This window comes from Triticum dicoccoides, unplaced genomic scaffold, assembly GCF_002162155.2.
Source record: "Triticum dicoccoides isolate Atlit2015 ecotype Zavitan unplaced genomic scaffold, WEW_v2.0 scaffold22290, whole genome shotgun sequence".
In the NCBI taxonomy this organism is placed as follows: domain Eukaryota; kingdom Viridiplantae; phylum Streptophyta; class Magnoliopsida; order Poales; family Poaceae; genus Triticum; species Triticum dicoccoides.
The window spans coordinates 161,857-172,804 of NW_021242778.1; the positions used below are offsets into that span (position 1 = coordinate 161,857).

At 42.9% G+C, this 10,948-nt stretch overlaps 1 protein-coding gene across 1 annotated transcript in view; it reads right to left on the reverse strand.

The window, feature by feature from the left end:
* LOC119345299 (indole-3-acetaldehyde oxidase-like) overlaps window positions 1-10,948 on the reverse strand; it is a 21,058-nt gene that overhangs the window by 5,568 nt on the left and 4,542 nt on the right. Inside the window, exon 2 of the mRNA XM_037615433.1 lies at window positions 2-768. Within this exon, the coding sequence (XP_037471330.1) occupies window positions 2-768 (767 nt within the window). The remainder of the gene's footprint in view (window position 1; window positions 769-10,948) is intronic.

A 10,948-nucleotide genomic window follows, 5' to 3' on the forward strand; every position in this document is an offset into this window, starting at 1 on the left:
TGTCGATGACCAGCAACTCCGGAATCCCTTTGATGTCGACGTACTTTTCGTAGAGGTCTTGCTCCTTGTACACTCCGGCGCCGGTGTTGGACGCCACGATCTTGACTGCAGTTTCATCGAACCAGTTGGCGTCAAAGAGGTTGTCGAGCTCCTGGATGCTCCTGGGGTAGTACCAGCCATCGTCGCTGACGGAGCCGGCGGAGTGCTCTGGCAGCTTGCCAATGTTGGACTTGATCTCGGCCTTGAGGAACTCGGGGAATGTGCAGACAGAGCCGGCGGAGTACTGCGGCAGCTTGCCAACGTCGGCACGGTCGTCGGCGGCTTTCTTCCAGAAGGAGTTGAGGCCGAGATCCTCGAGGTCGACGTCCGCGGCGAAGCTCTTGCAGGCGTCGACGATGGGCCTGTAGCCGGTGCAGCGGCAGAGGTTGCCCGAGACGGCGTGCTCGGCCTCCGAGCAGGTGAGCCTGGAGAACCCAGCCGGCGGCGCCGGGGCGGCATGGCCGGGCTTGTCTGCCTTGACGAGCGCGGAGAAGATGGACATGCACATGCCGGGGGTGCAGAAGCCGCACTGGGAGGCGTGGAAGCCGGAGAGGCGCTGCTGGACGGGGTGGTAGCCATCACGGGTGTTGCCGATGCCCTCGCTGGTGGTCACCGAGCAGTGGCTCAGTGTGCCGAGGAGCGTCAGGCAGGAGTTGGCCGAGAACTCGGTCACCTCGTCGGTGGCCGGGTCGTACTTGGAGATGAGCACCACGCATGCGCCGCATCCACCTGCACGCAGCAACGTGACATATACATCGTAAATCAGAATCACAAACCGGCCGATTAAGATCTACTCCCTCTATCCTATAATAACTTGAAAAACGTTTTTATATTTATATTATGAGATGGAGGGAGTACTCCGGTAATCGTCGATTCTGCTAAAAGGACAGCGGTTGTTCTATATACTTCAAAGTTTGTAACTGCGTGGTTGATTAAAATTAGCAAACTACATTTTACAGGAAAAGGAAGAAAGGCGATCTCGCCTCCTGCCGCCAGGGCGCCTTCGTCCGCCGCCGTCCTCCGGCGGCTCCCCTCCGCGGGTCGTCGATGGTGAGGAGAGTCACCGAATCCATGCGTGTGGATTGTTTTAGGCACTAGTTTCTTAGGGTTTTTGGGCTGTTCATCGTCATGGCTTCGGCGATGGTGATGACGACGTCGACTAATAAATTTTCAGATCCTTCCTCAACGAGGCGATTCATTTTTGGGGTGGATTTAAAAACCAGACTGTTCAAGCAAGGATGGTGCGGTAGCGCGGCATCCTTGTGGTGGACCTCTGACCTCGGGCTCCGTCGTTGCGACGGCGTTTGCTCCAGGCCGGTGCGAAGTTTGGGAGGTAGTCCAGGAGCGGATGCAGATTATGACCTGCATTGGCGACATCTGGAAGATGGTGGATCTGGGTTCATGGTTTGTGGCAGGAAGGTATGATTTCCTTCTCCAACGTCTTAGTTGGGCAGGGATGCCGGATCTGGAGTTCGATATATTTGCAGTAATGCAACTTTTTGTAAATACAAAATATATCCTACCTAGCAGTATAAATAATTTCTACATGCTTATTAAATATCACCATCTACAAAACGGTACATATGTAACCGATGCATTATTATTTTTCCATGGGAACATAAATTTATATCAAATGAAAGATGCTTATGAACCGTGATTATTCTAATCACACGATATAAGTTTATGTACACCATAAAAAAATTAGACACTCTCAGATGTTGCTCTCGCATTTGCGAGAGCCAGTGTGCCAGTTTGGTAATAAGATAGGGTATTTGCACTGATTGATTCTAGTTGAACTATTATTATAATAGTGACAGTGGGATGAAAATGCAATTCAAGTTGCACTGATTAATAGGACTATCCTCCTCCTTCTCCTCCTCCTCCAAAAAGCTAGGGTTCCTGCCTCTTGTCGGCGTCGCCACAGGTCCGCCTTGTATCCGGTGGCCCTAGGGCTATAGGGGCGTGGTGGATCCTGTCAAGGGCCAGCGCGAGGGCTCTGATTATAGTTGTTTCTTTCTGTTTTATTAGGGTTTGTGTCCTGCTCAGGAAGACGAGACGGCGGCGGCACCCTAAAGATGAAATAAAGTTCTTCCCGTCTAGCCCCCGTTCCAGCTGTGCGTCTAGCATCGTTGGTGGGTGTGTGAAGATGTGTCTCCGGCGGATCTATCTTTGACGGATTTGCTCGGATCTCGTCGTTGTTCGTCTACGTTCGTGTGTCTTTGGGTTGGATCCTTCCGATCTACGTTATTCTTCGTCGGCGGCGGTTGCTGTTCTGGTGTGCTGGTCCTATGAGGCCTTAGCACGACGACTTCCCGGCTGTCTACTACAACAAGTTATGTCCGACTTTGGCGATGGAAGGGCGATGACGGCGGCGCACCTTTAGCTCGCTTTAGTGCTTGTAGTCGTCGCTAGGTGGTCTATGAATTTAAATGTAATTTTTATTATTTCCGGTGTTCATTGTACTGCCATAATTAAAGATAAATAGGTCGGAAGTTTTCTAAAAAAATAAAATTAGTAGGACTAAATGGTCTTGGTACTCTATGGAATAAATGACAAAGAAACTACTGTCTCAAGGTTCGTTGACGTAATTTCAATGCTCCTTTGTGGTCAATATGTGACACAACTTGATGCCTTTCAAAATTAGTCAAGCTACACAACCACTCTTAGGCCTTGTACAATGCTAGATGTTTAGGGAGGTGCTTAGAAAAATAAACCGGATTTTTCTGAAGCATCAGTGTCTATTTTTACAGTAGAGACGCCTAATTAAGCGTCTGCCCTTTACAAATAAGCACCGATGCTTAAAAAAAGCTTGGTTTATTTTTCTAAACACCTTGCATTGTACAAGGCCTTATGATGAGTTACGAGTGAATCAATCGGCATTCTAACACTCTGCATTCAGTATAACATGATACATGATATTTTGTATGATTAATGCTCTTAATTGATTTCCACCATATAACATAACATCACATATGTCTGATGATTTTTTAGAAGGAAGGCATGCAAACTAGTAGCATTTTTTGTTTGTTTCTGTAAAAGAAAACTGCAAATATATGTAGATTTAAAACGAAAATAGTCTGCTGTAAAGGAGGGTAGCAACGCACGCCTCCAGAGGTTGACACGTATTCTAATCTAACGTCGTTCCATTGAATTAACGGTGAGACGAGGGCTGTGGCCTCCTGCCACATGTCAGTGCTTTGGTCCGCTCTGTCGCTATGTTCTGTGACTGTCGCTATGCCCTGGTCTCAAGGGCCTGTTCGGTAGTCCTCAGGCTTCACTGGATCCATAAATTTAGGCCTTTTTTGGTTCATAGGATAGGAATTTTATAGGAATAAGAAAATCATAGAAAGTGAGATGATATGTATGTCAATTCCTATAAAGAAAGAGATGTCATTTGATGCATAGGATAGGATTTTTTCCATTGAGTCTAGTCTAATGTTTTTTTTCCTCCAAAACATGAAGGATTGATTCTTATCCTACATAAAAATAGGAATTCATTCCTACAAACCAAAGGGCTTCAAAGGAATTTTTTCTTTGCAAATCCTATCCTATAGAATTTCTACAAAAATCCCACAAACCAAAGGAGACCTTAGCTTCTATTTCTTGATGCTGGCTTCTTTCACGGGATCGCCATCGATGGAAACTGTTTGGCTCGCTAACTCCAGCTTCTGGTGCTTGCCGGCAGGCCAACCTGCATGAGCGGACCGGAGCCCAGCCGGCTCAACACATAAAGTGGCCTTAGGCCCAGTCGGGCACATGAGGAGAGTGGCTGGGCTTGGCCCAGTATAGAGGGAAAGGTAGCGATCTGTCCACGTCGCCTCGAGAGGACGTAATAAGAGGGGAGAGAGAACATAGCGAACCGGTACGTGCCTCTCGAGTCACTTGCGGTGGCACTCCTATGTAATTTCGCCTAACTCCCGCTTCCCTTTTTCTTGGATCGCCAGAAGTGCTGCTCCCGTTTTTTGTACGTAGATTTTCATCAGATCCGGGAAGCTAGCTTCTCGAAGCCAGCCCGTTCGGCCCAGCTCCAACGAAAATTTGATGAAGCTGGAAGCTAGCCAACTACCGAACAAGCCTTAAGTTTCAATTTTTAGCACACACCCCCTCGGTACCAATTTAGTTTGCGTTTTTGGCTTCAGTCAAAGTCAAGCTTTTCAAAGTTTGACCAAGAATATAAGAAAAAAAACAATATTCATAATACCTAATGCATATGATATGAAAATCTACTTTATAACAGTTTTAATAGAATAAATTTTATATAGTGGATGTTAATAATTTTTTACAAAGTTTGACTTTGAATAAATCCAAAACGCAAACTAAATTAAACGGAGGGAGTACGCTCTGCCACACATATGAGCTACTCCCTCCGACCAGGTGCATTTGGCACCTAATGAAATTCAGAAATTCTAAATATATTAGTCGCCAATATTAGCTAGCATGGTGTGCAGTAATTAATTTTATGGGCAAACTCTAGAGAACGAGGCACTTGCGACCAGTCGTTGCAAAACAGTGAGTGCATCACCCGCAAAAAAAAAACAGTGAGTGCATGCAAATGGCGGCACTTAATTGACGCATTTGCATGCAAACAACCAGCGTGGTGGTTGGCTGCCAAAAGGCATCTCGAACAGATTATGCAAAGTAAAATGTCCATATCATTAACCAACAAATTATCATACAACTATTCTAATAGGTTATATCTAAGCTATTCAATAGATGGTAAAAAAATAAATGTGATTGCTCTTTATTTCATTTTGGACCTTGTGCAAAGGTTGTTGGTTAAGTGCATTGTCCCAAAAAGTTCATTAAGTACGCATATAAACACGTGTCAATTAATACTTTCTAGTCTAATCCATACGCACCTAGATCATGATGCATATTTTTAGACGCCCTACCCACCTGGAATCCTGGATCCCACCTGAATGGAGGGAGTACTGGTTTTTCTTAAAACGTAAACGAGCTATTTAAAACTAGCGCATGTGAGGAGAGATTTTTTTAATTGTTTAGATTTTTTATCACATGTGTCATGTGGTGCATGACGATAGAGTTAGCTAGTACTAGATCGCTATCAGGTTTTCTAATGAAAAAAGAGCAGCTTGCTTGCGGTGCTTTGTGTTACCGGGAGAACTAGGCTGCATTGATTTTGCGAAAAACTGGTGAAGAAAAAAGGATCCCTTGGCTAGGATTTTGTGTGCCTCCCGTCGATGCCGTCGCCAGTCTACCTCGTCTTCTATGGTCTTATGGTATGGACTCATAGTGGATCGCGGCCTTTGCCGGTGAGAGGGCTCCATTTTTTCATATTTTTTTGAGTTTTGTTAAGGTTTATGTCTTGCTTAGAGAGGGAAGACGACGACGGCTCTCTGCTGATGGAATAAGGTTCTCCTCGCCTTGTCTCCGTTTCGATTGTGCTTCTAACATCGTTGGAGGGCGTGTGAAGATTTGTCTTCGACGGATCTCATGGAATTTGGTCGGCATTTGTTTTCGGTGGATTCATGTGGATCTTGTCTTCATTCGTATGTGTTCTTGTGTCTACAGATTAGATCTTTCTATTCTACGATTCCCTTCACCGGCGGCGGATGTTCGCTGATCCTATGGGATCTTAGCATGACGACTTTTCGACTATCTACTATAACAAAGTTTGTCCGGCTTTGATGAGGGAGGGACGAAGACGGCGGCGCGTCTTTGGCTCGCTCCAGTGCAAGTAGTCGTCGGTAGGTCGTCTATGGACCTTGATGTATTTTTTTACTTCCGATGTTCTTTATCTCTACTAGTATTAAAGAAGAATCGAACGCCGTGATGGTTCAACCTTGTTCCCTCCCTCGCCCTCCTTCGATCCCCTCCGCTCCTATACGTGAAAAAAGGATCTCCTCGAACAAAAGAAAAGAAAAAGGAAAAAAAACAGCCCACGTACGCACGTCGTCCCGCGAGGCGGCGTACGCCATGTCGCCGCTCCGCCGTGCTTCATCTTTATCAAGCCGCCGGGAGATGGGAAGCGGGCCCCTTCTTTGTTGATGAGGTTATACCGGAGGTTCCAGTTCGGGAGGTCAAGGTTGACCATAGCCCAAGATCCCGGGCGACGATCGGGCGACCGGCCGGTGTGATGTCCATGTTCCCATCGGCGAAGCCCCTTTGCGTGGTTGTCTTATCTGACTCCTCTGCAAGGTCACCTCCAACGCAGGTAAGCTCCCCAGTCCCCACTCCGCCTCTTCTTATCTTCGCCAGGCACGCAGCGACCCGACTGATCCATCGTTGGCCAGCGGCAGAGGTGTTCGACGAGTTCATATGGGGACTGCATGGAGCACCACAATGTCTCCACCCTGTCGTTGCTCAACAACGACCTCGAGAGTCGATATGACCGGCTGGGGGTTTCCCGCTTGTCGTTGAGGCCTTCCGCGACTCAGTCCACGGCGCCGCCAGCTTTGGCCTGATCGGGAATTCGGGATAGAAGACGTACAACCACCCATAAGTTTCTCTTCCTTCTCCTCTCTTAACTTTTTGTAATGTCCCAAATCATCTATTTCATCATCACCAAGATACAACCATAGATGAGAGTTTGCGAATGGGGAATTGGAGATACGAGGAGGAAGCAGGGGTGAGGTTCAGAGAACGAGGGAGAGAGAGTTCAGAGGGAGAGAGAGTTCAGAGAACGAGGGGGTGAGGTTCCCAGGACACACTAGCCAGCTCATAAAGCTCTCTCGCATGGATATTCTGAGCCATGCGACTTATTCCCGCTGACACAGGAGTAGGTGTGACAATTTTGTACGGTTCTCTTCTCGGTCTGATTCCTAATGGAGAATTCGAGTAAAAAACTCCAGCTTGATTTCTTAATTATGATCTGCACTAATAGTGCAGATGCATATTCTCTCAAATTGTATACGGTTCTCTTCTTGGGCTGATTCCTAATACAAAACTTGTCCTAGATCTTGATTTATTGGTTATGACGTGCACTATTATTTTTGGTCAGATTCTTCCAGCAACTTCTAATGGAGATGGGATAATAGTTCCAGGATAAAGAAGAGGTATGAGCATGGACTTCTAATACTTCTCTATAAGTTTGACATTTTTTGACACTTCCTGCAAAAAGAAAGTAAATCTGTCATTGTTGAGACGTAGTCCACGAGAAATTGTGCTTTTCAGTTCCGTAAACATTGTGAGAGTTTTGCTTGATCTGTAACTGAAATCTGATAGTCTTGTTGTGTTTGTTACGCCATTCTGTATGTGGAATAGTCTTCTTGTTGTGATGAATAGGCGCAGGGGCAGCAATCGGAGGAGAGCGGGGCGGATGGGGTGGAGAACGACGAGGTTACACGGATGGATATAGCAGCACATCAGAGTTAACTTCATATTTCTCGCTGACAAATATTTTGCTTTTGCTTAGTATCCCACATCATGTTAGTGCTGCATCTATCTTGTTTGTTTACTGAAACTAGGAGTAGTAGTACATCATAGTTGTTGCTGAAAATACTCCTACCACAGGTGATATTGCTTTGATCATAAATGAATTGCCGTGGAACTATATAATCTCGACGATTAGATGAAGATGATAAACACTATCATTGTCTTGGTCGTTCGGATGATTTGGAAGGAGCGATACAACAGAGTTTTGAAGGAAAATCCTCCCGTTTGGATCGCACATCGAATAAATTTAGTGTGGTGCGCACAACTGGTGTAAGGTAGGGGCCAAATTTCTTGCACACTTGTTTGTTTAACATAACCGCTTTGTTCTTCTCAGCTTATCCCATTTTTCAAAACATGTTCTGGGAGTGTCAAGCATTTATTTTCAAGGTCGACAGTTCCTCGTTGAACGGTGGATCTTTTACCAAGTATGGGGTCGCTTCAGGCAAGAGGAATAAGCTTTCCTTCGCTGCTATCTTGGTCGCATGCTCCTTTCAGCAAGAACGTAACAACTTGATGTTTGAATGGTTCAAGGCTGATGCTTTGTGCTTTGTATCTCTCTGTCCGACAAGTTTTATGGTTTGTGTTTCGGCAGTTACCTTCTTTTCCTATGTAGGTTGTGATGAGGTCGTTCTTTTCTTTTGAGCTTTGTACTATGAGATTAGATACTATTATTTCTTCTATAATGATAAAATGCACTTCTCCTGCATGGTTTCGAAAAAAATACCTCCATTTAATATTCTTACAGTTTTAATCATATATGAACTGCTAAGGAACCATACCACCTTTCTGTTTTACTGCTATGTTTTTTACTAGCTATTTTACTTCAAGTACTCGATTTATATTTATTTTCTGAAACCAGTAGATTTATATTTATGAGCATGCACTTGCAGTTCAGTAAACTGGAGTATGGTAATTCATTCTCCATGAAGAATGACAAAAATGTTGCACCTTAATTAGGTATTGTTTTCTATGTTTTTAGTTAAGATTTTTTAGCACATCTTTTTCTTGATATTCATATTCACATTTAAGGTCCATACCAGTGTACCGCCAGCTATTGTTTTGACTAACTTTTGTTGGTGTGAACCAATCTCTTTGAATATTGTCAGATAGTTTTGATCATAAATGAATTGTCACAGAACTATATAATCTCCATGATTACAATGCCTTGATTTAATATTCTTACAGTTTTAATCATATATGAACTGCTAAGGGACCATATGACCTATTTGTTTGACTACTAAGATTTTTTTACTACTAGCTACTTTATTTACAGTAGTCAATTTATATTGTGTTTTGAAAGTAGGTTTTGATTTATCTTCATGCACTTCCAGTTCAGTAAACTGGAGTATGCATTAATTCATTCTCCATGAAGTAATGATGAAAATGTTGCACCCTAATGAGGTATTCTTTTCTATTTTTTAGTACGCTTTGTACTACAAGAGGCACTAAACATAGGACTTGTAGTGTAACCGGATCTATACATGATTAAGTATATATATACTCAAGTACCTACTGAGTCTCAGTTTTGTTTATTGCACAGACTTTGTGTGCATGCATACACAATTTTTTAGAACAATGACTATGTTGCATGCTGGTGTCCCTATGTTTCTATCCACAAGGCTATATATGTGCCTTATCATCAGAAATAAAATGAGTAATAGGGGCTGAGGAGAATGTACATTCTGTAGCTAGCTGAGCACAATGGATAACAATACATCGTATGTATGGATTCTGAACTATGTAAAGATGAGGAGTCAGAGTAATCACATGCCTTTTATTACTTTGTTGTTCATATTTCACTAGTAGAAAAAGGGTCAAATGTGAAGCACATTAGTGCCGGTTTGAATTTGAGCCGACACTAATGTCTCCATTAGTGCCGGTTCCAACGGCTAGGCGGGCGGACATCATTAGTACCGGTTCGTGGGCAACCTTTAGTGCTGGTTCTTGCCATAATCCGGTACTATTGAGGCTGTGTCGGGCTGTGGTCAGGCTGGGGCCTCACGAACATTTTAGTACCGGTTCATGGCATAAACCGGTAATAGAGTATTTTAGTAAACTGATTTTTAGTCCCACCTCGCCAAGAGAGAGGCAGTAGGAGCGATTTATAAGCCGTGAGTGCAGAGACGATGAAGGAGAGGCGCAATGCTCACCTGCATGTTGCTTAGCTTCAAGCCTTTCGAAATAGCATCGATTGCATGGAGTTATGTGCAGTGCAGTCTACACTATTCCGAAAAGCTTGAAGCTAATTAAGCAGCATTGCACCTCTTTTTTTATTTTTAATAACTTATTTGAACTCCGGACTTCTTGTGTTCAGTATGCAGCATTCAAAGCGACATCATCAATTTCCAACACGTTCTGACATCATTTGTTGTTTTTCAGTCATTTACCAATTTGTTTAGAGAGCTAAATGACCGTAAAATTGAAAATCACTACAAAATGAAGTATGAAAATGTTAAAACTTGGCATGGTATCATCATTTCACCCGCATAGCATGTGCGAAAGAGTAGAGAGGGTCACGGCAAAAACTGGACGCACTTTATGTACAAATTGGACAATCTCTTTCGGAGTATCAGGGTTTCGGACGAGAACTCATCTGTTACACGGGCACTTCAATGTTTTTTAAACTTATATGAACTTCGGACTTTTTTTGCGTTCAGTATGCAGCATTCAAAGCGACATCATCAATTTCCATCATGTTCTGACATCATTTATTGTTTTTCAGTCATTTACCGATTTGCTTAGATAGCTAAATGATCGTGAAATTGAAAATCACTACAAAATGAAGTCTGAAAATGTTGAAACTTGGCATGGTATCGTCATTTCACCCGCATAGCATGTGCGAATGAGTAGAGAGGGTCACGGCAAAAACTGAACGCAATTCGTGTACAAACTGGACAATCTCTTTCGGAGTATCAGGGTTTCAGACGAGAACTCATCTGTTACACGGGCACTTCAATGTTTTTTAAATTTATTTGAACTCCATCCTTTTTTGCATTCAGTATGCAGCATTCAAAGCGACGTCATCAATTTCCAACATGTTCTGATATCATTTGTTGTTTTTCAGTTATTTACCGATTTGTTTAGAGAGCTAGATGATCGTGAAATTGAAAAAATCACTAGAAAATGAACTCTTAAAATATTGAAACTTGCCATAATATCATCATTTCACCCGCATAGCATGTGCGAAATAGTAGAGAGGGTCATAAAGAAACTAAATACAAAACAAAAAATCACTTAGAAATAAATAGAAGATAATAAATAAAGCAGAAAAGACAAAAACTATATAAAAAATTTACTCAAAAATAAATAATGCAGAAAAAAGTACTCAGAAATAAATAGAAGAAAAGAAATAAAGCAGAAAAGAAAAAACTATATAAAAAAGTTACTTAGAAATAAATAGAAGAAAATAAATAAAGCAGAAAAGACAAAAACTATATAAAAAATTTACTCAAAAATAAATAATGCAGAAAAAAGTACTCAGAAATAAATAGAAGAAAATAAATAAAGCAGAAAA